The sequence below is a fragment of the Sorex fumeus genome, unplaced genomic scaffold (assembly GCF_029834395.1).
Source record: "Sorex fumeus unplaced genomic scaffold, SorFum_2.1 ptg000028l, whole genome shotgun sequence".
Classification (NCBI taxonomy): Eukaryota; Metazoa; Chordata; class Mammalia; order Eulipotyphla; family Soricidae; genus Sorex; species Sorex fumeus.
In genome coordinates, this window is record NW_026606085.1 from 16,750,520 (window position 1) to 16,778,164 (window position 27,645).

Sequence of the window (27,645 nt, forward strand, 5' to 3'; positions counted from 1 at the left end):
ATACCTTTAGGTCATTCGCTTCCGTCTTCTCTTTGGGGTTGGGGGCTACACTCAGCAGTGCTCAGAGCTTACTCCTGGCTCTATGCTCAAGGATCACTCTTGGCAGTGCTTGGGGGGTACCATATGGGATGTCGGGGATCAAACACAGGTCAGCCACACGCAAGGCAAGAGCTCTCCCTGCTACTCTATCTCTATGGCTCCATTTTCTTCCCAGTTTCTTATTTAGAGACCAGAAGTAAAGGTCAAAGATAGTTTTGCTTGTGTGTGGGATGGGTGTGGGGGGATGTTGGTGGTCATCCCGAGTTGTGCTCGGAGGCTATTCCTGGTTACCCACTCAGAAACGATCCCCAGAGGTGCTCAGAGAACCACGCATCGGACAAGGACCAAATACATATGGTCAGTCCCCAAGATGTCCGTGAGATGTCAAGCCAGTGCCTTAACCTCTGTGCCAAATCTCTGGCCATGAAGATGTTTTAAGAAGTTTCATTAGCCACCAGGATTTTGTCCCCAGGCAGACGTCAGCTGGGCGCACACACCTCGATGCCCAGTGGATGGATGTAGCAGGCCTTGCATGGACCATCATCTTTCCATCTCTACAGCCATCCCGCTTTCTTGTCCTGGCTTGTTCTGTCCTTATTTTGCAGCTATGGGTCTGGAGTGGTGGACCCCAACTTGCCTGGTGCCCCAAGTCCTTTGTCTTGCGGTGAGAGAAAGTCCCCCACGGAAGATGCCCCCCAGGGTTCGCAATGGCTGTGCCAGGCGGCCTTTCTACACGATGCTTTCTGGCAGAGGGACGTGCTCCCGCCGGAAGCTTGACTGTGGATGCTTTTCTTTCCTCTTTGTTCTTGCTTCTGAGTATAAATGTGTGAAGTAGCTCATGCAGCTCTTGGAGCGGGAAGCTGAAAGAAAACCGCCTTAGAAATGAGTATGTTAGGAGCTCTAAGGGGCAATCGCTGGGACTTTGTAATGTGCCTGTCACAATGACAGGCAGGGGTGAATGAGGGTTGGGGTGGGGAGGTTATTTGGGAACACCGGTGGAGGGAGATTGACACTGGTGGAGGGATTGGTGTTGAATTATCGTATGCCAAAAATGCAACTCCCAGTAAGTTTGTAATTCATGGCTCTTTAATTTAAAAAAAAAAAAAGAAATGAGGGAACTGGAGCACTAGCATAGTGGGTAGGGTGTTTGCCTGCTTGTGGCTGACCTGGGTTCGATTCTCAGCATCCCTTATGGTCCCCCAAGCACCACCAGGAGTAATTCCTGAGTGCAGAGCCAAGAGTAACCCCTGTGCATTGCTGGGTGTGACCCAAAAAGCAAAGAGAAATAAATAAATAAATAAATATATTTTAAAAAATGAGTATTTTGCAGTTGTTGTTTGTTAATTGTGGAATCATGGCTGCTGGCATTTGAATGTCACTGGGATCACAGCCTGGAGGTACTGGCAGGGTCATGCGGTGCCAGGGATCCCTCTCCCTGGCTGTATTTATTTGGGATACTTTGCTAGTTTTAAGCTACCGAGGCTGGCAAGCTACCCGTGACGTATTCAATATGCCAAGCACAGTAACAAGAAGTCTCACGATGGAGACGTTACTGGACCCGCTCGAGCAAATCAATGAACAACGGGAGGACCGTGACCGTGACCATTGCTAGTTTTAGGTCCCCCTATCAGTGTCTTAAAACACTGAATCTAGATTCACGCATGCACTTAAGTAGCCTGGGTCCAAGGCTGTAGTCAAATTCTTCAAGTATTTTGATACCCAAACAAGAAACTTGCAAACCTGGAATAAAATAGGGAGGAGAGTTCTGAAATAAAATAACATGGCAAAGGAAAAGAAAAAAGAAAATAACATAGCTTGCTGAACAAAACAATATTGCTATCTATAAAATGGCATCTTCTTGAGAGAAACAAAAGGGATGAGGGACCATTCAAAGCACACATAGTCAGTCCCCAAGGCTGCAGAGGGTCCCAGAGGATCTCTTTTGTTGCGGCTGTGTTTGGGGACCATACCCAGCAGCGCTAAGGAGCTACTCCCAGCTCAGTGCTCAGGCAGCCACAGCTGTGCAAGGTTTTACACTTGGACCTTCTGCAACAGATCATGCTCTCGGCCCTTTGAGTACCACACCAGCCCACAAGAGACTTTACTGTTTCATAGTTAGCATTTTTGGGGTCATACTCAGTGGTACTCAGAAGCTATTCTGGGCTCTGTGCTCAGGGGTGACCCCTGGGGGTGTTTGAAGGGGCATTTGTGGTTCTGCTGGTGTCCACTGTAAGTACAGCAAGTCCCTCAACTCGTATGAGCTCTAGATAGAGCAAAAGCAACACACACACACACACACACACACACACACACACACACACACACAATCTCCTTTAAGATGCTTCCATTTCCTTTACATATTTTGCTGGGGGGATTACAGTGCAGTCATTCTGGACCAGTCAGACCTTGCATTCGCTTACTCAATCGGAAGACTGGACGCCCCCTTGTGCATCCTGGGCCTGGGTGTGTGCATTGAGCAAATGAGCATCCAGCACAGCCAGAAGGACAGTCAGGCATGGGCATGGGGTGTCAAGCTTTTATGGGACACACGAGAGATGCAGCCTTCAGGGCGAATGTGACAGTGGAACCCAAGAATGGTTTCCTAAAGGGAACTCCCTTCTGTGGCATGCCTGGACCTCTTGGCTTTAGAAGGTGTGTTCTGAAGTCCTGCAGGCTGCTGGGGGCCTTGGCTTTGTTTGGGGACCGCATCTGGCAGAGTTGGGGCTTCCTCTTAGCTCTGTGCTCCGAGGTCATTCCTGGCTCTGGCTCAAGGGACTGTGTGTCGTACTGGGGAATTAAACTTGGTGCATGGAAAGTGCCTGGAACCCCCGTGCTGTCTCTCTGGCCCTACTGTGGCTCTCCACTCCCCCCCACCCCAACACACAAAACATCCTTACAGGCACCAAGTGGGTGACCCTCGCTTTCAAATCTCAATTCACGTAGTTGACTTACTATGGCCATTTTTCTCTTGAGATGATGTTTCTTCATTATTTGACCTTGATCTGTAACTTTCTAAAGTGTATTCCGAAATTTCATTTTCTGCAAGGAAAGAATTTCAAGTTACTCACTTCTTCTACCACAGGCCTGTCTAGGTGGAAATGTCCTTTTAGTAAAGATGATACAGGGTCAGAGTGAGTGCAGTACAAGGGGGAGGGTGTTTTCCTTGCGTGTGGCGCCAACATGGGTTCGACCCCCGGCATCTCATATTGTCCCCCAAGTGCCCCCAGGAATAATTCCTGAGTGCAGAGCCAGGAGTAAGTCCTAAGCATTGCCAGGTTTAACCCCCCAAACAAACAAAATATATAGATGTGAAGGGTGATGCTTCCGTTTTCACATAAGTGTGTACTCATGTCCTCATTTCTTCCACAAATTGTTTTTTATTCTCTTTCCTCTGATTCTTTCCTGCTGTACGGGGCACTGTGAGTTTTGGAGATCAGTAATGGCAGGTTGGAATCAAGTCTGGCTCTTTGGAAGGGCAGATTTCACAAGCCCTTTAAGCACAGGAGGGGAGGGAGATGGGGGGGGGGTGTTAGTGGCAGATTCCGCAGCAACACCTGGTGTAGGCTTGTCCTTCCTGGAAAGCAGATGTGTCAGCCCCAGTATCTCTGGTGCTGGAGAATGTCCATCTGTCTGGGCATCTTGGAAGACTGATGTTTAACAGAAGTGCTTCTGGGAGGGTCAAGTCTGTACCAAGTACAGGATTTGGTTTGGGGGCAGAATGGTTTCTCTGTCAGGAAAAGTCAGTGGTGTCAAAGGGCATGACATCAAGTCATACACACAATTTTAAATTTTCTAGTAGCAGCATTATAAAAATGCAGGTGAAAGTTGAAAGTTATATATAGATGTGTGTATGTATGTGCGAGCACATGTGCACACACATTTTGTTTGTTTTGTTTTAGGGCCAAACCCAGTGATGCTCAGGGCTTACTCCTGGCTCTGCATTCAGGGATCACTCCTGGCAGTGATTGGGGGACCCTATGGTGTGCCAAAGATTGAACCCAGGTTGGCTACGTGCAAGGCAAGTGAGGCAAGCACCTACCTGCTGTATGACCTCTCTGACCCCCAAATTAACACATTTTATTCAACATATAGATCTGATATTATTCTCAGATATCCTCATATGTGTGTGTTTGCACATTTATGTGTGTATTGCATCTTAAAAACTGACTGTGTATCTTTCTACTTTTGTTTTGGGGCCATACTGACACTATTCAGTGTTTACTCCTGTCTCTGTGCTCAGGCAGTGCTCAGGGGCCATAGGGGAGCAGGAGCAGGGATTGAATCTGGGTTGACCACATGAAAGGCAAGTAAGTGCCCTACCTGCGGGACTACTGCTTCGGCTCTGTCTTGTCCAGACTGACTAGCCACATTTAACGTGCTCCCTGGCTGTATGCGGCCACCATATTGAGGAGCACGGGGCAGCGATGAGTAGAGGGCGTTGAACTGTGGCACACATTTTTGGAAAGAGCAGAGTAGAGGTTTATTCTGAATCATTTCTAAGTTCCCTTTCTGCTCTGCTCTTGAGTTTGAGCACCTGATTTATTTTACTAATTTATTTTGGGCGGGGGTTGGGCCACACCTGGCAGTGCGCAGGGCTTTCTGGTGCCTCTGTGCTCAGGGCTCACTCCTGCCAGGGCTCGAGGAACCATATGCGGTGCCAGGGATTGAGCTGGGGATGGCTGCATGCAAGGCCAGAGTCTTAACTCGTGTTCGGTCTCAAAGGCATCTTTCATCCCAGAAACAAACGGTTGCTGAGAGAGACTGGGCACGCTGTCTCGGAACTGAAGCAGCCTGTTACCTCGACTTTTAATTGGCCGTCCCCAGAACTGGAGCTCCTGGAGAGTGAGGACCTTTGATTGCTGTGCCCCCAACCCCTGGCACATTGTGTGGCACAGAGAAGATGCTCATTAAAAGAAAGAATGAATGAGCGAGTGAGGTCACCACTTTGCGTCTCCCTGTGAATGGAGGCCCAGGTGTAACAGCTAGCATCTATAGTATGTACTTTACCACGTGGTCTGTAACGCATAGATAATGTGTTCGTATATCACATCTGTTAAAATGCCCCGTAGACAGTACATCTGTATATTTGGTGCTGAAGACGGAACCTCGGGTCTCAAACATGCAAGACCTGTGTTCCCCCGCCACGTGTCAGCCGTGCCCCGAAGCTTCTGTGACTTAGTGGTCATTCTCTGAACTGCTCTTTTCTCCTGTTATACCCCCCTGGCTATACTTCGTGGAAACGCACGTTTGGTGTCTGCTCCGAAACAAACAATGGTTCCTTTGAGTGATGCCGCGTAACAAGCAGGCCGTGCGCCTCCATCAGGCACGCCACCTCAGTTTCCCCCACCAGCCTCTGTGCCCGCTCACCTTTCTTCCAGACCACATGCGCTTTCCGGAGCTTCATGATGAAGAGCTGGACTATGATGAAGAGCACGAGGATGAGGAAGGAGACGAGCGTGAGCAGCAGGATGCCGCTTTTCTTCCTCACCAGCCCCGCAGACTGAGGAATGGCTGTTGGGATGAGAAGAAAGGAGGGCGGTCAGGCCGTTTGCGGGGTTGGGAGACACAGCAATGACACCCCCGCCCCCACCCCCAGATGTACTGCAAGCTAACAGCTCAGCCAAAGGGAGGCAGGGACGCAGAATAGTTTCCTGAAGGTAAAGAGATTGGTCTTCTTTATTCTTTGAAAGCAAACTGGCTGGCCAGCAAATAACAGAGCGATTCCAGGCAATGATCTGAAAAGGTTTTTTAAGTCACAGAGCGATGGAACTTGTTATTTTTCATTTCTAGAGTGAGCGAACAAAGCAGTCAACTCTTAGATCGAGGATTCAAATGAGCCAAGACCAGTTCAATAGGAAGGGCTCTTGGTAAGGAGTTTGAAAAACAACATAAACGAATGAAAATTTGTTCATCTTGGCTAGGCTGGTTGGCCCAATGTGAGACACGGAAAGATAAACTAGAGGACCCGGGAGAAGGCCTGGAGGACCCATCCCATGCTTTGCATGCAGTGGGCCTGGGTTTGATCCCCAACACCACATGGTCTCCCCTCCCCTCCTCACCAATCATTGCCAGGTGAAGCCCTCACCCACACCTGCAAGGCAGAGCCTGCAGGTAGAGAGAGGAATGGTATGAAACAGGGACCACTGCTCAGGAGAATGTTCTAGAAACCCAGGTATGGAACTCTTCTGCCTGTTGACACCAAGAGTAGTCTTGGAAATGGGTGAACTAGTTAGGAATCAGAGCCAGAGAGGGAGAAATAGTAATGGAAGACTATGAGCACGTAAGAAGTCAGGTAGGGAGGGAGTCATAGACGCAGAGGACTGGCCAGAAGAGGGAAACTGGGTGTCCAGCTGAAGGAAGTCATTAACCAATAGAAAGATCAAGAAAAGTGAGGCCTGACAAAGCCACTGGCCTGACTCGGTCTGAGGAGAACAGTCCCATGTTTGAGCTGAATGTGGTGAGAACACGTACCATTGATGAGGTCTGGATCCCGAGTGGTCTGTTCTTTCTTCTCCTTGTCAGTCTCTGACGTACTAGAACCTTCCATTACTGCCACTGAGGAGAAAGGCACTGTAAATCCATCTGAGAGTCTACATAGCGTGACAGAGACGCACAGTCACCCCAAAGCAGCTTTGGAAACCAAATTGAGGGAAGCTCTTTCATTTGTAACAATAACCAGGGGATCAGCTTTTGGGGGTTTGTTTTAGGGTCACAGCTGGCAGCGCTCAGGACTAACTCCTGGGCCGGTGCTCAGGGGGCCTTAGGTGGCAGCAAGGTCGAAGGGAAAGCACCCTACCCACTGCACCATCTCTCCAACACAGAGGCCAGTTGGGAGCTACTGACTTCTCCCCAGAACAGCTGCAAATGACCTGGCTCACTTGGACTCATCCCTTCAAAGGCCGGTTCCAGGCCGGGAGCATTTGCTCTGATCTTATCACAGCTCTGAGCAAAGCGAGACGGAAAGTCATCACCCCGCTGACATCCGACAGCAAAGCCCCCTCAGCAGAGCCAGATGGACACTCAGAACTCCCAAGGGAGCCATAATTGTCCGCTGCTTCTTAGCGAGAGGGCCCTTAGGTTTTCTTAAAGTAAACAGCTCACCGCTGAACAAAGGCACCCGGGGCTTTACGGACAGAAAATCTCCAACCGCCTGCACTGCAGGACCCCGCAGTTTTTATGTTGCTAAGGAGATTCTCTGTCCTTCAGCTACTCTCAGGAGCTGGAAGTGTTTGCTAGAGAGAATTGGTAAGATTATAAAAGGTCTTTCCCAATTTTGGGGTCCGTCCATCCTATTTTCGGTTTCCCCCCCACACCCCGGCTTTTTGGTTTTTTGTTTTTCAAAAGCCCTTTGCACAGCGCCACTAAGTGGCCCCTGAGGGAAATGGAACCAGCCATTCTGCCGAAAACGATTTTGTTAAGAGCAATAAAATCTGAGAAATTGAAAGCTGAAAGGAATCTTTGAAGCCGTATTTCTTAAGCTTTATGTTCAGTATGAAAAAGCAGAGCAGCAAATTGAGTTGTTTAGCAGTGGTGTAAGCCAATTTAAACACAACTAGATTCTAAACACGTTGGAAAATATTGGATTATTAAAGCAAGTGATGTGGCTGTTCCACTTCATAATATTTTCAATTTTCCAGTGCTCTTCAAAAATCCTGGTACATATTGTGGCGTGTTGTGTAGCGGTCCTTCAAAACCCCAAACATTGACTTTCCAATATTATTCAAGCTAAAAAAATTTTTTTTAAATGTGATCGAATACTCAGAAGTGTGAACATGATAATAAAGTGGAAGCATTCATCCCCCCTAAATGAAATGATTATAGAGACACTATCGGGGACCGGAAGGACACGTCGGAGTTTATGTTTTTCTCAGGACACCACCATAGCATGCGTTCATCCATCCTGCTTTTTCTGAGGACCTGACGAGACCCTCCTGGTCAAAGCCCAAAGATAAAGTAAACCTTTTATGCTTGCCCAGGGTAAACCATTTGTAGGCTTGCTCCCTAGCAAACAGGCCTTCTAACTCAGACTGTTCTGGTATCTGCCACATTAAGGTTTCAGTCCTGCCACCAAAACCTGAGTTTGTGACCACAAAGTAACTGCCATTTCTCTGAGGTGATCTCATCATCTGAGGACCAAGAACCCCCTTTTGGTCCTGCTGTTTTGTTCCTTGTTGATACCAAATCTTTATTATCTCTGGTCTGCTCTAGACAGGTCCAAAAAGGAAATTAGTCTCCGCATCGATAAACACCAGCTTGCCTTTGAGCAAGAGAAACTTAAATGTCACAGGTGTGTGTGTGTGTGTGTGTGTGTAGCAAAATAGCACTGAAATTATAAGGCATATATTATTGCTAAATAAATATTCCTAAAATGGTTTGTTTTTGGGGCACCCCAAAAGCTGGGGCCAATTGGAAGGTGGTCCTGTAGGGTTTATTAAAAATGAAAATGAAAAAAAATTAAGTTTAGAATTGGGGGCCTCAGAGCGATAGTATAGGGATTATAACTCTCCCCTTGCATGTAACAAACCCCACTTTGCATGCATCAAACCCCACATGTGATTTCCCATCTCTGAGCACCACCAGTTAAGCCCCCCCACTTTTAATTTTATTTATTTATTTTTTTGCTTTATGGGTCACACCCAGTGATGCTCAATGGTTCCTCCTGGCTCTGCACTCAAGAATCACTCCTGGCAGGCTTCGGGGACCTTATGGGATGCTGGGGATTGAACCTGGGTTGATTACACACAAGGCAGACGTCCTACCCACTGTACTATCACTTCAGCCCCACTTTTTAATTTCAGATTTGTAAAAGTGACCTTTTCAAGGAGTTATGTTAAAAAAAAAAACTCCAAAACCACTGTAATGGTCTGGCGCCACTTACCAGGATCGGTGGGCTGCGGAGAGTCTGTCTCGGAGAGGGGGCTTGTCTCCGGGCCACCCGATGCCTCTTCAGCCACTAGGGAAGAGGAAAAGCAAAATTCGGCAATGATGGAGAGCAGTTTCGGCCACATTGTGCTGAGGAGAAGAGGTGGGGTGGGCTGGGCTCCTGCTTGGAGCTTTCGTGCCTTCGGCAGCCCACGCTCTGGGTTCTGGACTCTGAGTCCCGCTGACGGGCCATCTGCTGAGCCCCTGGGTGCCGAGGGACAGCAAGCCTGCCCGCCCTGCGCAGCCGGTGCTCACGGGTTCTGTGGGTCCACATGTCAATCAGTCCCTCTGTCTGGCTGTCCACTCATGCCCCGAGCTACCTGCTTTGCTTTAGTCTGGGGGGGGGGGGGGGCGCGTGCGGGGCATACCCAACTGTGCTTAGGCTGTACCTCCTGGATCTGCGCTCAGGAATCACTCCTGGCAGACTTAGGGCTCAGGGGTGCTGGGGATCGAACCCAGGTCAGCCATGTGCAAACCCAGTGCCCTCCCCGCTGTCCCGTCTCTTTGGCCCCCAGCCGAGTTTTTAGTGGTGAGGGTGGCTCTGCAGTGAGCCTCAGAGGGGTGGAGCTGACCCTGGTGTGGAGTGAGTCTGTCTGGGCAGGAGGCCCAGTCTCTCGGGCTGTATTTTTTTCCCATGTTATGAAACGGCGGCTGACGACTCTGCTCTCTCGCACCTTATAAAAAGGCAATAACAAGCCCACTTGAGTTTCGCAAGACGCCAGGCTGGCTACTGTGAGGCGTGCTGCTTCCCCAACGGTCACCAGAGGGAAGAAAATGGTCAGGACTCTTTCCAGGGTGGCCTTTGGGCTAGATCTCGCTAGGGCAGGAACAAGAAGGCATGCAGCTTCCTATTAACTGGCAGATATTGATACTGATAGCTGAGAGGTGGGTTAAGGTCTTGATGAAAGCCATGAGTGCCTTACAGCTACAATGAGTAAATTTCTTGTGATTTTGAAGTCTTTCCTTCCTTCCTTCCTTCCTTCCTTCCTTCCTTCCTTCCTTCCTTCCTTCCCCTTTCTCTTTTTCCTTCCTTTCCCTTCCTTCCCCTCACTTCCTTTCCCTTCCTTCCTCCTCCACTTCCTTCTCTCTCTTCCTCCTTTCTTCCTCACTTTCCTTTTCTCTTTCCTTTCTTCCTTTCCCTCCCTCCCTCCCTTCCTTCCTTCCTCCATCCCTCTTTTCCTTCCTTCCTTCCTTCCTTCCTTCCTTCCTTCCTTCCTTCCTCCCTCCCTCCCTCCCTCCCTTCCTCCCCTCCTTCCTCCCTCTCTTCCTCCATCCCTCCATCCCTCTTTTCCTTCCTTCCTCCCCCCCTTCCTCCCTTCCTTTCTTCCTCCTCCAGAGCATTCACATTGCAATGCAAATGTCCTCCTGCTGAGCCATGTCCCCAACGCCTGAAATTTTATTTCTTAATCATTTATACTTTTGAATCCTGCAGCTGGGAGGGTCTGGGAGGAGGCTGGAGTATTGGCACGACCCCTTCTTGTATAGACACAGGAAGACAGTCAATGCTCTGCTTTTGTAATATGGGAGTTAACTGACTCTGAAAAACATTTACTTCTGGCATCTGTCATATTTACTTTAGTTAAGCCTCAGTTGTCCTGAGATTGACCTCAGTTCCTTACACCCCAAAGGTTGGTCCCACCAAGCCGTAAGCTATTCTGGCTTCGACATGGGACAGCCTCAGGGCCATAAGAAGTATCATAAATTAAGAGCATGGTCATGGAACAAACTCTATCATGTCCCAAAAAGAAGTAACTGAAAAGGGTTCTGCTGGGGTTAGGAAAGACTAACCTGGCCTGAGGACTGTAGTCTGAGAAATACAGTGAAATTTGCTCAGGAAAAGTCACTCTTTGGGGGCTGGAGCAATAGCACAGCGGGGAGGGTGTTTGCCTTGCACACAGCCTACCTGGGTTCAATTCCCGGCATCCCATATGGTCCCCTGAGCACCGCCAGGAGTGCTTCCTGAGTGCAGAGCCAGGAGTAACCTTTGTGCATTGCCAGGTGTGACCCAAAAGAGAAAAAAAAAATTGAAAAGCCACTCTTTACCATGAGTCCAAAGAGACCATTTTAAGCTTAATATAGGGTATACATAAGAGTCTATATTTCTTACTGTGCTTATACAAAATGACTAGAGCTATTATTAAAAAGTAAATTTAATACGATAGTTTAAATGGATTACCGTAAAGGAAAGGAGAAAGCAATATGGCCCTAGATAGAATTCCACCCCTGGGTGGATCTCCTAGAAGGAATCTAGCGTGCTGGAGCCCTGAGATGGAATTCCACCCTTGGGCAGGTCTCCTAAAAGGATCTCCCTGAAGGAAGGGCTCTGCATCTGCTCATGCTTGTGTTTATGCTCAGTCACACCTCTGTTGGGCTGCTGTCCCCCAGCCCTTCACGATCTCTCTATGATAATCCTGTTTATTTTGAATAAATAATAGGTCACCAGCCTGTGGATCCGTCCTTCCATCCATCAGCCACAGGGGACGGCTATGGGTCCCAAATGCGCGCCAGCGGACCCTGGTCACCACGGGACAGTGACTCAGACCGGCTGATGCCGGTTCTTCCTGGGCAAGCATCGAAGCAGGGTGCATGTCACGTGATTGCCCCAGGAGCAGGGCCGCAATGAGGCATTGAAAGGCAAGTTACATCAGTCATCATTGTCAAAGGGCACTGAGGATACTATGGCACGTGGCTCTCTCTATGTTGGGCTCTCCGGAAAGTCAACAGAGTTTCCAACATCTGTCCCAAGAGGGAAGTGTCCCTCCGGGCAGGATAGCTTGGTAGATGGGCCCCTCACTCGGCCTGGCCCAGTCCACTGTACTCTGTTGGGTGGTACACTGGAAAGGCGAATTGACAAGAGTCAAGACAAGTGTTTTTTTTTTTTTCCTCTTACCCAAATCTTCAAACGGGAAAGGGGCCAGCAGGGTCCTTTCCTGAAGACCTGGGTGTCGGACAACGCAAGTCACCACCTCGGTCCGGCCGTGAGTGTGGACTCGGAGCGTGCTAGTGCTGTTCCATTTCTTCCCATCACTGTCCAATTCATGGTGGGTTTCGCCTAAGAAGCAATTTCAGGAAGTTCCTGCGATTATTGCTATTTGGAGGAGATGTGTTCTCACCAAGACTCACAGCCTCAACAGCTTCCATGAACTGCTTATGAAGCCCACCCTCATCCTCTCTATGTGCAGTTCATCCTGGTCACAGGAAGCTGCTTTACAACTGAAAAAAAAAAAACCCAAACCCTTCACTATTTCACTACTGAAAGAAGAATAAGAACTTATAATGGTTTTGCAAGACTGGCACCAAAATGAGTTAAGATAAAATAGACATCCTTCGTGATGTGGAACTGCTCTACTGAACAGCTCAGAGCTTGGATTTTAGGTCTTTTCTCTCTAGCAGTCCATCGGCCCCCCAGTTTCCTCAACTATAAAGAGTTATCTACAGATCTAGGAAATTTAGGATGATATAGAATCAGATTTAATATCTTTTAAAATAGAAAACTGAAAACTGTAGTTTCCAAACATGACAATTAATTCTCTTGATTCCATCAAAAGGCTCGAAGTTTAGATTCTTGTTACTAGAATGCTTGTATCTGTACTTGGGGGTGTGGGACAGTACTTTGCTGTATAATAAGATCTTTAAGCTTTGGTTTGGTTTGGGGTCCCACCCAGCAGCGCTCAGGGCTTACTCCTGGCTCTGCACATAGGGATCATTCCTGGTGGGGTTCTAACCTGGGTCAGCTGCATGCAAGGCAAATGCCCTACCCACTGTACCATCTCTCTGGCCCCTATCTTAGGAGATCTTACCTGTTCTATTTGCATGTACTATGTTAAAGGTGTTTTCACTGTAATAACTGCTTAAAAATAATTCATGCCCTAAGTAATAGCTCTATTGGACCTTTTATTTTGAGATTTTGTGGAACTTTAAGAAGACACTGTAGATATTCAATCTCAGACTTCTACTTTGCTTTAAGGAAAGTACAAAGTCATATCATTTTCAGTTAGCCTGTCAAGATCGAGATACAATTTGGTTAGCTAGGACTGAGAATTTGTCAGGAGAATCCGGGACTTGTTGAAGGGTGCATCCTGCCCTTCCTGCCACCAGGGGGCACCAGAACATCTAGAAATCCATTAGAAATGTAGGGCGGAAAAACAAAAAAATGCAGGGTGGGTCACCTCTCACCATAGATCTCTAAGCCCGCCCCCAGGAGCCAGGTGATCTTCGGAGGAGGCTTGCTTCTCGAAGTGGAGCATGTGACCTCAACATGCTCTTGTCCGTCCTGCAGGCTGACCACAGATGCTGCCACGGCTGGCTGGGAAGGTGTTGCTGGAAGGAAAGTAATTTTTCTGTGCTTAGTTCTCTACGGGCCCCAGCAGAGCAGAGCACCTAGCAACGTGTGGGAATGGACATGAGTGGCCCTGGACCTCGTGTGGTCCAAAGGCACAGACAGATTTGGCTGATGCCCGGATCTCTCCTGCCCCTTGTGGGATGAGTTCTGGAACCGCCCCCCCCTCCCCCCAGGCCCAGTTCTGGAAGTGGTTCTGAAACTAGCAACTGCTGACTGTGTGGATTGCTGGAAACCTGTGTGAGGCTGGGGGGACCCGAATTCAGTCCCCCCGACAGGTCGTAAGGATCAGGGTCAGTGGTCAGCTGTCAGCACATCCACCCTTTGTCTGGGACCTGGAAGTCGATTCTTTTTTTTTTTTCTTTTTGGGTCACACCCGGCGATGCACAGGGGTCACTCCTGGCTCTGCACTCAGGAATTACTCCTGGCAGTGCTCGGAGGACCATATGGGATGCTGGGAATCGAACCCGGGTTGGCTGTGTGCAAGGCAAACGCCCTACCAGCTGTACTATCGCTCCAGCCCCTGGAAGTTGATTCTGTGCTTGAAACTTTTCTCTCCTCCCAGCTCAGTGGCAGCGTTTCTCTCATAAAGGGCCCTGGCACCTTCGCCTCCTTCTCCTGCCTGGACACTCGTGTCTAGCGAGGATGCCTTCTTCCTCTTCTGGGCTGCACAGACACTCTAGGGGCCTCTGTCCCCTCTTGGTTAACTCATGCACCAGCCAGACGCAGGAGCGTCAGCCCAGGGAAACAAGAGGCCTTAGAGGTCAGAAAGAAGGAAGGAAGCAGAGCAGACCCTGAGCAGTTCCTGGAGAGTGTCAGTGTGTGACAGCGCCTGTGCCCAAGGACTCTGAGCAGTGCCCTGAGCAGTTTTTAACTGGCCTGAGTCTTTGTGGGTAGGGGAAGACAAGCCCCATCCCCCAGGCGCTCAGAAACCCAGGGGCCACTGCTTTTGAGGTTCACTGTCACTGTGTCTTCCTGGCAGATACACAGTAAACCAATCTAACCAGGGGAGCTAAGGCTTCACGTGAGTTTGTTAAAGAGCCACAGGAAGCCACGTTTTCCGTGGATCTGTTCTGCCACAAAGAGCAAGGTCTGTACTAAGACTCTGGACATGAGTGACCACTGATGAAACACAGCAAACTCCCACAACCAGAAGGCTGTTCCTTCGTATGTACGACACCTAAACTGCCTGGTTTGGCTCCAGGAGGGCCCACGGCCTAGCGCAGTTGCCATCTGAATTCAGTCTCTTGTTGGGGTGGGCTGGCGTGAGGTTCTGCTCCATCTACATCCGGGTCCAAGGCCCCCTGGCGGGGGCCTGATTCCCCAGAGCACAGTGCTCGGTGTGCGGGTCTCACGCCACCAGACAGGAACTCACTCCCCTTTCTGTTCTCCACAGAGAAAATTCTCTTGAGGCCGAATTGCCCCAAATTTCACACCTGACCCAAGGTCTTTCTTGTCACAAAAGCAAAAGACACCCGACAAGCGCCCAGGAAAGGCCTCGGGTATTGGCAAAAGTTTCGAAGCTCTAGGGGTGACGTCTCAGGAGGCGCTTCCACATTCCTGATTCCACGCCCGCGGCCTACCCAGCACGACGACTCGCACTTCCTTGGTTCTCACGGAGCTGCCGTACTGCAGGCATCTGTACACGCCTTCGTCTTCCTGGCTCGTGTTCAGCAGGAGGACAGACAGCTGGCCGGGGGAGCGATGGAGAAGCTGGTATTTGGGACTCCGTAGGGCTGGGCGGGAGGGAGAGAGATGTCACGGGGAGGGCTGTGGCAGGGCGGCTCCCAGAAATAGCTTCTGGTTTCCATGCTTCCTCATTGTTGAAATGTTTGGGGTCTCGGGAGCCACATCCTGCATTTCTTGGGGCTTATTTCTAGCTCAGGGATTGCTCCTGGTGGGGCTCAGGGAGAGCGCGGGGTACTGGGGATCAAACCCGGGTTGGTCACGTGCAAGGCAAGTGTCTTACCCACTGTCCTGCTGCTCCAGCTCCTTGGTCCCCACACTTAAAAAAAAGAAAATGTCAGGCTGGAGTGATAGCATAGCAGGTAGGGCGTTTGCCTTGCACACAGCCAACCCAGATTCAATCCCTGGCATCCCATATGGTCTCCCAAGCACCACCAGGAGTAATTCCTGAGTGCAGAGCCAGGAGTAACCCCTGAGTATCATTGGATGTGGCCCAAAAAGTCAAAGAACAAATAAAATTAAATTAAATTTAAAAAGCCGTGCTTTTGTTTGAGCTGCCTTCTGTGGCCTGAAGTGTCTCTTGAGTGCTGGATGTTAGTTTGAGGACCGGAACCTGTTAGTCCTGGAGTGTGTGACACAGAGAGCACCTTAAGTGTGCCTGATGGAAAAGAAGAACCTTCTGGGGAAGGCAATGGGGTGAGGAGGAGGCAAAACCATTTTTTTCCGCACTGTGGAAAATGCTCTCCTATGATTCTTGGAGGTGAGATTCGTTTGAGATCCACTTGTCACAAAGGGTGTGGGGAAATGGGATACTATGAAGTTGTTGGGAGAGATGAAGTCATGAAATTCGCTTATAAGTGGATGGACATGGAGAGTATCATGCCAAGTGAAATGAGAGAGAGAGAGAGAGAGAGAGAGAGAGAGAGAGAGAGAGAGAGAGGGACAGACATAGAAGGACTGCACTCATTTGTGGAATATAAAGTAACATGAGACTGACACCCAAGGACAGTAGACACAAGGGCCAGGAACATTGCCCCATAGTTGGAATCCTGCCTCATGAGCTGGGGGAGAAGGCAGCTGGAATAGAGAAGGGATCACTAAGACACTGATGGTTGGAGGAATCATCCAGGACGGGAGATGTGTGCTGAAAGTAGATGAAGGACCAAACATGATAACCTCTCAGTATCTGTATTGCAAATCATAATGCCCCAAAGTAGAGAGTATGGGGGAAATTGTCTGCCATGGAGGCAGGGGGAGAGTTAAAAAGGGGCGGGAGGGATACTGGGGACATTGGTGGTGGAGAATGTGCACTGGTGGAGGGATGGGTGTTTGATCATTGTATGATTGAAACTCAAACATGAAAGCTTGTAACTAAATCTCACAGTGATTCATTAAAAAAAAAGGGGGGGGGTGTAGGGAAAGGCAGATACATTACTGATATTCATTGATCCTGTGGGGTGGTTTTTATTTGGAGAGGGACCCTGTTAAAAAGCCATGAAGGGCTGGAGCAATAGTATAATGGGGAGGGCGCTTGCCTTGCATGTAGCTGTCCAGGGTTCAATCCCCCAAGCACCACCAGGAGTTGATCCCTGAGAGCAGAGCCAGGAGTAACTTTTGAGCATTGGTGGGTGTGGCCCCCAAACAAACAAATAATTTTTTTTTCTCGCTTTTTGGGTCACACCCAGCGATAGTCCTGACTCTGCACTCAGGAATTACTCCTGACGGTGCTTGGGGGACCACATGGGATGTTGGGAATTGAACCTGGGTAGGCTGTGTGCAAGGCAAATGCCCTACCCACTGTGCTATTGCTCCAGCCCCACAAACAAATTTTTAAAAGTCATGTTGAAGGGAAGGAACCCAGGCCCACTCCCCAGGGTGCTCAGCTCCTGGGCCTGACTGTTTGCTCAGGCGTGGTGCTGCATTGGGGCCAGCCACCAGTGCTGCAAGCAGGGGTCTGAGGTTGTGTGATGCCTCAGAGGCTAGCTGGGGGCCTCACACAAACTGGAGGTGTCCATCGCAGAGCTCCCCAGCTTCTGTTCTATGTATGGGCCACACACCGAGTCTCTTCCCTCTGGCTCTGTGCTCAGGGGTGACTCCTGGCTCTGTGCTCAGGGATCACTCCTGGCAGGGCGCGGGGGACCATATGGGGTTTTCAGTTGCTCTGAGATGCAGGTGTCTTCCCTGCTACACTATCTCTTTAGCCTTCAACTTTTTGCTTTCATTTTATTTTTTTTTTTCTTTTTGGGTCACACCCGGCAATGCACAGGGGTCACTCCTGGCTCATGCACTCAGAAATTACTCCTGGTGGTGCACGGGGGACCATATGGGATGGTGGGAATCGAACCCGGGTCGGCTGTGAGCAAGGCAAACGCCCTACCCGCTGTGCTATCGCTTCAGCCCCAACTTTTTGCTTTTAAATTTAAAAGTTTATTATTATTATTTGATGCTTCCCAGAGATCATGGCTTAGTTCTTTGAAGTGGTTGGTCAATGACCAAAAGAAAAAGAGAAGCACTGGAAGGTTCCAACCCCAGCTGGCGATGCTTGGTACCCGGCTGGCCCGGGAGTTCCAGGTCAGGGCCCAGGGCCTTTAGCATACCCGGGCTCCTAGGGGAGGCCATTTGCGGTCTACATCTCTCCTTCTCCATGTCTCCTTTCTAATTTTTTTTGTTTGTTTTATCTTTTGCTTGTTTGGGGGCCACACCTGGACATGTTCAGGGCTGCTCTGGCTCTGTGCTCAAGAGTCCTTCCAGGGACTATCTAGGGTGCCTGGGTCAAACCCAGACCTCCCCTAGGCAAAGGATACCCTTAGCGCGTTAAGCTTCTCTCTGGCCTTCTTTTGTTACTGAGATGTCTATGGTGTGAAGAAGCTAAAATAAACATTCCGTTTCTGCTAGAGCAGAACTCATCTGTATGAACTGATGGATATTGAGCAACTTAGTGTGGCGATCATTTTGCAGCATAAACACAAGCATGATGTTTTTTGCCTTTCATTGAAGGCAGTGTTACGTACCAACTGTATCTCTGTAACGTTGTAGAAGGAAGAATCTAGTAAGACTCTCTTCCTTGGACACACTCAATATATGTTTGTGGGACCATAGGGGTAAGGCTCTTGTCTTACATGTGGTTGAGCCAAGTTTAATCCCTAGCACCACATATGGTCCCCAAGCACAGCCAGGAGTGAGACCTGAACACAACAGAGCCAGGAGTGAGCCTTGAGAACTTCAAGATTTGGCTTCATCCTCCCCACCAAAAAATTCCCAAAGAAAAAAAGTGTGTTTGTTTCATGGCCTGCCTTTCCTATGGCTCCGCCTTCTTGGTCATGAGACCAGCAGGGAGAGAAGCTATGAGGCTGGGAACTTTGCTCCCCCAGAAAGAGGGCCAAAAAGTGGGGCACTGTGCCAAGAGTAAGCTGATGCAAGGCCGAGAGAGAGAGAGAGAGAGAGAGAGAGAGAGAAAAGAGATGAGAAAGGAGAAATAGAGTGAAGAGAGGGGAAAGGAGAGGAGAGGAGAGGAGAGGAGAGGAGAGGAGAGGAGAGGAGAGGAGAGGAGAGGAGAGGAGAGGAGAGGAGAGGAGAGGAGAGGAGAGGAGAGGGAAAATAATGCCTGCCATAGAGGAAGGCTAAGGGGGGGGGTTGATGGGAGGGAAACTGAGGACACTGGTGCTGGGAAATGTACACTGGTGGAAGGATGGGTGTTGGAACACTGTATGACTGAAACATAATCATGAAGAGCTTTGTAAGGGTCTATCTCACAGTGATTCAATAATAAAACCTTTTTTTAAAAAAGAGAGAGGGGTGGCAGCATTGTTTTGGGGCCCCTTTGACCCCGCTGGGTCCCCCACCTGCCATCTGTCATCATGCTGAGAAGGTGATATGAGGGGGTTGGGGGTGGGCGTGTGTGAGGCGGCTTTGCAGTGAGTCCCTTCACCACTGCCTCTGCTGGGGTTTCCACGGCTGACTTCCTGTCCAGAGAGCGGCCTGTGGCCAGCGGGGAGTGCCCAGGACAGCAAGGGGGGCTGGGTGTGACTCATGTTCCCCCGGCCCACGTGGAAAGTCCCCCCAACCTGGGGCCGATTGCGCTCACTCACCAGAGTGCTCGTTGAGGAAGATGGTGAAGCCCGAGGGCGCGAGCCACTGCAGGGAAGTGTTGTGGGGGGCCATGCAGTGCAGCTCCAGGGGTTGGCCTTCCTCCACACTGAGGGTCTCCGCGGGCTGAGCCAGGGTGGCCTCTGCTGAGGAAAGAGAGAGGGCCCATCAGCCTGGCGGGGACTTTGACTCAGCACTCGCCTCTTCATTCACGGGGGCCCTTTCTCACCCTTTTCTGAGAGAACCCAGACCTAGGGCAGCCTGAAGGCTGTAAGGCCTGAGGCTGGGAGTTGGGGGGGGGGGGCTGAGGGAACAGGGGGTTCGAGAAGGAGGGGCAGAGGAGCACTGCTCTGGGCACTGGCCTTATCTGTCATCACCTTTGCTTAAACAGGGACCCTCTGAAGGAAGAACGGGTTTGCGCCTCTGGAAAGGAAGAAGCAGAGGCTCAAGGCCTGAGGTGGGATCGTTACCCAGGTCTGAGCCTCTAGACCCAAGTTTGTGTTTTTTCTAGGTCAGACGCAGCTGCCAGATGCCTGGAAACTGCAGCTCTGGTCTGAGGTTGGACAACAGACTCAGACCTGTTGGTCTAAGTACCTGAGGACAAATCAAATTGGGTGTCCCTCAGCAAGGGGTCACTTGGGTGCGTCTGTGAATTTAGTTGCTGCCCTGTTGGGATGGGGTGTGGAGGGAGATGGTGTCTGATCTCTTCTAGCTAAACGTTCTCCAGGCAAACACAAGATTGGCATGTCCCCAATGAGACTCCTCCCGGAATGCAAAACAATTAGTTCTAAGAGCTGTCGGTTGGTCCCCTGCAAGAAGAGCTGGAAAAATAAGTTGGTTTCACTGCTGAGTTAGCATTTTTATTGCATTTTATCATTTTTTCCCATTTTAAATTAAAAAAATAATCCTCCCCCCCCCCCGAGAGAGTATTCTTATCAATGAAAGTACAAAACAGTTCCCTAAATGCAGAGCAATTCCATGATAAATCATGAGTAGAAGCCATAATGAATTTTACCGCATCATCTTAAACCTTAAAAATAAAAGAGGGGGCGCTTTATTTTCTTGTGGTGAATTTCCTGTAGTCAGAAAAGTGCTTTGAGAGAGCTCTGAGAATTAAATGATGTGGCCTTTTGAATGTGTCCTTTCCTACGTCATTAATGTCTTTCCAGCCTCCAGCAATAATAGCGCGGAATTATTGCATTGTGTTCATATTGACTTTCATGGGAAGACAGTTTGCCTGAGCTCTAATGGAAAAAAAAATCAACTCATCAGCCAATATTATAATGAACAAGGAGAGTCAGTAAAGAGACATTCCATTTTCACAAAAGCATCGGGCAGAGGCCAGAACACTGCTTATGCTGGGTCATGTGGAAATGTTCTCGGCAATGAAATCCACCCATAATTGGGTATTAGGGCTAATGTTAGCAGAGATGCTTTGAAATGATTTGGAGTATCTGCTCAGCTCTGCAGCTTGCAAGCCAAGAATTTGAGTCTAGAACTAACTTCCATTGCTTCCATAATTATTCCGTTCTAATTCTTAACTAATAACAGTGCATTATATCTCTTCCCACAAAGAGCTGACAAGGCAATGGGCAGATCCCTCAGCTCCTTTGTTGTTCTGAGGAGTATGGAGAGACAGGAGGGACATTAGACATTAGAATGATGCGAGATCAAGACTCACATCACCCAAACAGGCCCCGGACTCCATCCTTAGGGCCTGGAGTTAAAACTCTTAGAAACTTTGCCATATTCTGGTAATTGTTCAGTTAGGAAACCTGCTTTTATCTGCAAGTGTTTTTGTGAATGAATGCTTCGCTTTTGTTTTTAAAATTTGATTTAACTTTGCTTTTGAGCCATACCTGATGAGGCTCAAGGGTTTCTCCTGACTCTGCAACTCAGGAATCACTCCTGGCGGTGCACTGGGGACCGTATGCTGGGCATTGAACCAGGGCCGGCCGCGTGCAGAGCAAGTGCCTTACCTGCTGTGCTCTCTCTCTCTCTCTCTGGCCTCCCTTTTAAAAGAGGGATAAGGAGCTCTACAGTAGTCTTTTTCTTTGGATGCAAGCCCCTGAATTAAATAGTACCGCTTAGTTCTTGCTTAATTCAAAATTGTAGTGAAATGTGGCCTGGCTTTTCCATATGTGTTTAAGATTCATGTTTGCTTTCCCATTTAGGGATTCAGCAGACAGGGCTGGAGCGATAGCACAGCGGGTAGGGCGTTTGCTTTGCATGCGGCCGACCCGAGTTCAGTTCCCAGCATCTCATATGGTCCCCCAAGCACCGCCAGGAGTAATTTCTGAGTGCAGAGCCAGGAGTAACCCCTGTGTATCGCCAGCTGTGACCCAAAAAGAAAAAAAAAAGAATTCAGCAGACAGCCTGTGTTTCAGATGGAGGGCGCTTAGCTTAAGAAGAGAAGAACGGTTGTTTCCTACCGCCTTTGCTCCAAGCCTTGCTTTGAACCAACACACCTGTTTATCTTGCAGCGTGATCGTGAACACCCCGTGTTTGATTTTGAGACAGGAACTCACACTTGAATGGAAGCCTTCCCCCGTAAGAAGCCACAGACCTCATTGCTTTGGCCACCGGGCTTGCAAAGACGGTTCTGCATGTTTTGGTCACACCGACGGGTGGAAAAGGAAGTGAGCTCTGCTTACGTCTAGATGACACATCTCCAGATGAAAAGTTTCCTCATACACCTCTGCATGTCCCTGGAAACTAGACTCTAACTTGATTTTTTTGGGGGGTCACCTCCACTTGAAGCCAAACTTTCACCTTCTTCGTCGGAAGGTGGGGGGGTGGGGTACTTTCTTTGCTCACCACTTCCTGCCCTGAAGAGGTGTTCCCTTCATCACTCTGCGCCTTCCTGGTGCGAGTCCTTGCTTGTCCGTTCACCTCTCAAGCCTCACAGTTCTAGTTCCCCAAAGAGCCCAGCGTGGCTCTCAGAGGCTGAGCTTACTGAACTTCGTCACCCAGGGCTGGGGTGTCTTTCTCAGGAGGTCACCCTTTCCTCCTAACAGTCATATCGAGGGACTCACTGACCCCTGGTCCCATGCTTATCTTGTGACTGGATCCATCCCTCTGTGCAGGGCCTTGTGTCATGTTAGTTGAGTGATGGGTGCATAGATGGGACCCGTGACCTTCACTGTCATTTCCTCCCCATGGCCCACGAGCACACGACTGTCACCTCAGAGGGATGGCTTCACACTAGAGCATGTGGAACCAAGCAAAAGGGCAAGCATAGTCCTAGCTGCCTCCACAAAGCTGCCTGGGCTTCTGCTAGGGTTGGGGTGGAGGGCACTCCCAAATGAACTCTTTCCCTTGGCCTCAAGTCAGTGCTTATCTAAAGGAAGCATTTCTCTTTTTCCTTGCCTCAGATGCCCAATTATGCATGCACTATGTTAAAAAAACAAAACTCCAAGCAGAACAAGTCCTACAGGAATCCCAAATTTGACATCTCCATTGTCCACCCCCCCATCCCCAAAAGCCCATAGATGTACGCCCCTGCGCCCTCCCAGGGCCTCCTCGTAGGAATGGTCATCAGCCAGGTCTACAGCAGGCCAGGTTGTCCAGCAAGCTCCTTCCTCCAGAAGATCCCACGAGTCTGTTCACTCTGCTCTGAGCAGCATCGCTGCCTTACTTGAGTCCTCACAGTCAAAAACGCTCTTCACGGATCTTCTTCCTCTCTTTCCTCCTCCTCCTCCTCCTCTGCTCCTGGCGTTCCATTTTAAAAACGTATCTGTCATCAGGTCTTGTCCTTCTGCAGGACTTTGCTATGGGTCCCAGTGCCTGCAGGAACCAGGTCGGAATCTTACTCTCCTTGGGCATCACCTGTCGATGCTCCATGCCCATGGCCACTTGCTGTTCCCAGGAAGTGCCATGCTGACCTCTTGGCCCAGGATATCGTGTATTCTCCAAGACAAGGCAGATCACAGCACCATTGGCAAAACCTCCTTCCTCTCCCCATGACCAATTTTCCCCTTAAGACCCTCTTTGGATACACTTACATGAGGGCCTTAGCACATTACAGTCTTTGCTTCAAGTATATCTCTGTGGAGGGATTAAAAATGCCTCATGGAAAAGTTGTTTGTCATTCATTCACTGTCCATTCCCAGGGTCTAGCATTTTTAGTGTTTTGGTATTAGTTAAATAAAATTGGTTCATAGAGCCATTCAGGAATACATTTTTAATAGGCATGGTAACTTAGCTAGGTAACTTCTGCTGAATAACAGAAGACTAGAGTCAAGTGAAAATCACACATACACAATGATGAGTGGCCCTTGAAAAGAGGGCGAAAAAAGAACAAAAGAAGAGAGAAAGAGAGAGAGAAATACAGAGAGAGAAACAAAGAGAGAAGAAAAATGTCTGCCATAGAGACAGGCTGGAGGAGGGTGAGGGAGGGAAACTGTGGACACTGGTGGTGGGAAACGTACACTGGTGCAGAGCTGGGTGTTGGAACACTGTATACTGAAACCTGACCATGAACAGCTTTGTAACTGTGTATCTCATGGTGATTCAATTAAAAACAAGAAGAAGAAAAAGAAAAGAGGACGAAATCCAATATTCTGGATTTTGCCTTTTGACAGCGCTAGAAGTTGCTCATTAGAAGGGAAAGTGAAAATCATTCAATTATTATTATTAATTATTGTTACTCTTATAGTTTGGGCTGGAGTGATAGCACAGTGGGTAGGGCGTTTGCCTTGCACACAGCCAACATGGTCGACCTGAGTTCAATTCCTCCGCCCCTCTTGGAGAGCCCGGCAAGCTACCGAGAGTATCCCGCCCACACGGCAAAGCCTGGCAAGCTACTTGTGACGTATTCGATATGCCTAACACAGTAACAAGTCTCACAATGTTACTGGGCCCACTCGAACAAATCGATGAACAACGGGAGGACAGTGACAGTGATATTATAGCTTGGGGGCCATCCCCAGCAGTGCTCAGGGCTTATTCCTGGCTATTCAGGGGATCACTCCTGTACTCCTGGCAGAGCTTGAGGGACCACATGTGGTGCAACGTGCAGAGCCAATGTCCTACCCTCTGTACTGTCGCTCCGGCCCTCCACTGTTCAATTCTCTAGAAACAGCTGACTTTGGGTAGTATCACCAAGATTCATGATCTGCTGCCTTTTTGCCACCACAAAAGCTGCCCAGTCTGCCTCTCTCTTCTCCCTCTGGGGCTCTGCAGTCCTGAGGGGTATCACCACGTTCCACTGAGCCCAGATACCTTGAAGGTCCTTTGGGGCAACTTTCAAACTGGGGAGTTTCAACACTGAGTCTTGGAAGCGGAATGAAATTGCAGCCTTCAAGCCCCTGACGGTCCTTTCAAAGCCCACCCTTCTCCCACTGCACCCACTTTAGGGAGGCTCTCGTGATTATTTTAAACACGATGTTCACTCTCTAATTGAAGGGTGTTTATGGCCCTATTTCTTAGCTGTGAAGAGACGGGCAGATGGGCTCATGCCTCTTTTCCATGAGTTTGGGAAGCTTATCATTTATTAGAGTTTAGGTAGTTACAAAAACGTGTTGACATAAAAAATAAATCCCTCTACCCCCCAACCTGCAATTTGCCCAGGCCACCCGGTCGCCAAAATTCATGATCTGAATTGGGCCTTATCTTGTACCTTAAGGAGCTTCACGGGGATTCATTTGTGGTAATAAATATGTGAGTTTCTTTAATCAGTGGCTTAAAGATTAGCAAATATATCCAGTGGGGGGAAAGCCCATTTAGACAACTACAGTGGGAAATTTTGAAATCTAAAGTCTCTAAAGGACATTAACTTTTTCGGGTTCAAGTTACTGCCTTACAAAAACACCTCGCAAAAAATACTATTTTCCTCTTATAAGAGATAATATGAGTTTCCAAGAGTATATTTATATATTTTAAGGTTATGCTGTTCTTCTTTCTCGGTCTCGCTTCCTTAAACCTCAGCTTCCCGCTCCAACAGTTAGGGTTACTGATTCCCAGCCCGGATTCTTTGCGAGGATTTGTGGGTAGGTAATGAAAAGCACCAGCGGCTGTATTTATCTCCTCTCTCTCTCTAAACAGTATTGGACTATATCCTTGAGATGGGTCTTAGGTCCCGCTATGACAATAATAGCTGGGAATGATCACGCTGGACAAGAACTGTGGGTTAAAAGCAGGTAAGGAATAGTCTTGATGACCTTTCAGTATCGATATTGCAAACCACAATGCCCAAAAGGAGAGAGAGAGAGAAAGAGAGAGAAGGAGAGAGAGAGAGAGAGAAAGAGAGAGAGAGAGAAGAAAAGCACCTGCCACAGAGGCAGGCAGGGGCGGGGGGTGTGGGGTGATGGGAGGGAAACTGGTGCTGAGAAATGTACACTGGTGGAGGGATGGGTGTTGGGATTCTGTATGTCTGAAATCTAATCACAAACAGCTCTATAATGGTCTATCTCAGCAATTCAATAAAAAAGTTAAAAAATGCCACTAACACACACACACACACGATGGGCACACACACACACACACACACACACACACACACACACACACACACATGATGGGTCTTAGATCTACCGGAAAACCTGATTATTGCTGTTCTGATTTTAAAAATCGGGCTACTAACATTATACCTATAGAATGGAATCTGCCAGGCTGTCTGAAGTGGGGGTGGGGGCTGCTACCGAAGTTCCCAGGGACTGTGGCTAAGAAGATCGGCACTTTGGTGGTGAGTATGGCAATACTGTGTGCCTGAAACACGCACAGTGATGCTATTATAAATTATGATATCTCAACCAAAAAGTAAAGAAGGAAATAAAAGCCAGCCGAAGGAAATGGAAACCAACCAAAGTTCAGAACTGATATTATTGGCACTTTGGCAGCACGGCACAATGTGGTAACAGTGTAACCTTAAAATATATAAATATATGGACTGGAGAGATAGCACAGCGGGTAGGGCGTTTGCCTTGCACGCAGCCGACTCGGGTTCGATTCCCAGCATCCCATATGGTCCCCTGAGCACCGCCAGGAGTGACTCCTGAGTGCAGAGTCAGGAGTAACCCCTGTGCGTCGCCAGGTGTGACCCCAAAAGCAAAAAATACATATAAATATAAAATATTTAATAATAAATATCACGATAACGATTATCCTGTTGTTCTTCGATTGCCTCGAGCAGGCACCAGTAACGTCTCCTTCATCGTAGCCCTGAGATTTTAAAGAGTGCCATATTCAAGGACATTCCTCACATTCTTACTTTGGCAACCTGGCAGGCTACCGAATGTAACCTGCCCACACGGCAGAGTCTGGCAAACTCCCCGTGGTGTACCCAATATGCCAAATACCAGTAACAATAATAAATATAAAATATATAAATATGTTATCTCTTATAAGAAGAAGCTATTATTTTAGTGAGGTGCTTTTTGTGAGGCAGTAACTTGAACTTGAAAAAAATTAATGCCTTTTAGAAACGTTAGATTAAAATTTCCCACTTTAGTTATCTCAATGAACTCCCCCCCCCAACTGAATGTACTTGCTATTCTTTAAGCCCTGATTAAAGAAACACAGTATTTATTACCACAATTGAATTCCCGTGAAGCTCCTTAAGGTACAAGGACCAAAACATAAGACCCAATTGAAGCATATAAGATAGGAAATTAAAGTTCTATGTGAAAACAGAAAATTCTTCTTTTTTTTAAAGTAACATCTTTCAGCTGCAGCCCTGTGACAGTGCTGAATCAGGGCGGGGGGCTTTCTTTGAACTGAAACGAGAGTCAATATTTGCAAACTCACACAGGCAGGCAAGCAATATGTTTATAGCAGGTTTCCCTTCCAAGAATCTAATACAAGTTGCATCTGAGGGTATGAACACGTATGCCTCTGCCTTGAGTGTTTAACCCAGTTTAACCCAGGTTCAAAGAGGTTTTGCTTGAATTTCCCGTAATGCTACATCAGGATTAAGCATCAAACAGCAGATTTGAAAAGGAAGAACAAAATGCAAAGCATAATGGATTTTTTTTCCCTGTAAAATAGGCACAGAATTTTCACAGGACTCATTACTATCTCCCAACGAATTAAGATGTCTGTGGTACTTTGTCATCTTCCCAGCGCTTTCAGATTTGAAATTTTATCCCTACGATAATCCAGGGAGTTTCGAAGATCAAACACTGCTATCATTTTTCACTTCAAATGCAGGGACTTGGTGAAGGCTTAGAACAGCAAAGTTGCTTTAGAAATCCAAAATGGGTACTTTCAAGGGGGATAGCCTTAATCAATAGCTTTAATACATTCGCCCCGTTTGCCAGCCCGTTGATCTCCTGGAGACACACACTCAGGGACTCTTCCCATACCTTTGAGCACTGGGAAAGAAGAGTTAAGTAAATGCAGGAATTCATTTTAACCTCGAGTTCCCCTCAGTCTTGGTGAACATCCATCTCTTGGATGGGTCTCCGGGGCAGGGCTAGAAAAGTTACCTGTGGAGTTGTCTTCCGTGAATGCAGCTGGCCGCTGGGTAGAGTGACAAAACCTTCGGTCACCTGAACATCAGAATTCACAAGCTCAAAGTCCTTACCTTGTAAGGGGAACCAAGCCAGCAGCAGAGTGCAAAGCGTCCACCACAT

At 48.5% G+C, this 27,645-nt stretch overlaps 1 protein-coding gene across 1 annotated transcript; it reads right to left on the reverse strand.

Moving 5' to 3' along the window:
* Positions 1-768: 768 nt before the first annotated feature.
* On the reverse strand, positions 769-27,645 carry CRTAM (cytotoxic and regulatory T cell molecule). Its single transcript, XM_056114838.1, has 10 exons — positions 27,597-27,645; positions 19,075-19,215; positions 14,884-15,036; positions 13,138-13,281; positions 11,852-12,013; positions 8,918-9,118; positions 6,511-6,594; positions 5,407-5,550; positions 2,992-3,078; positions 769-899 (listed from the first exon to the last, which is right to left on the reverse strand). The coding sequence occupies exons 1-10, from the start codon at positions 27,643-27,645 to the stop codon at positions 769-771; spliced, it is 1,296 nt and encodes a 431-aa protein (XP_055970813.1).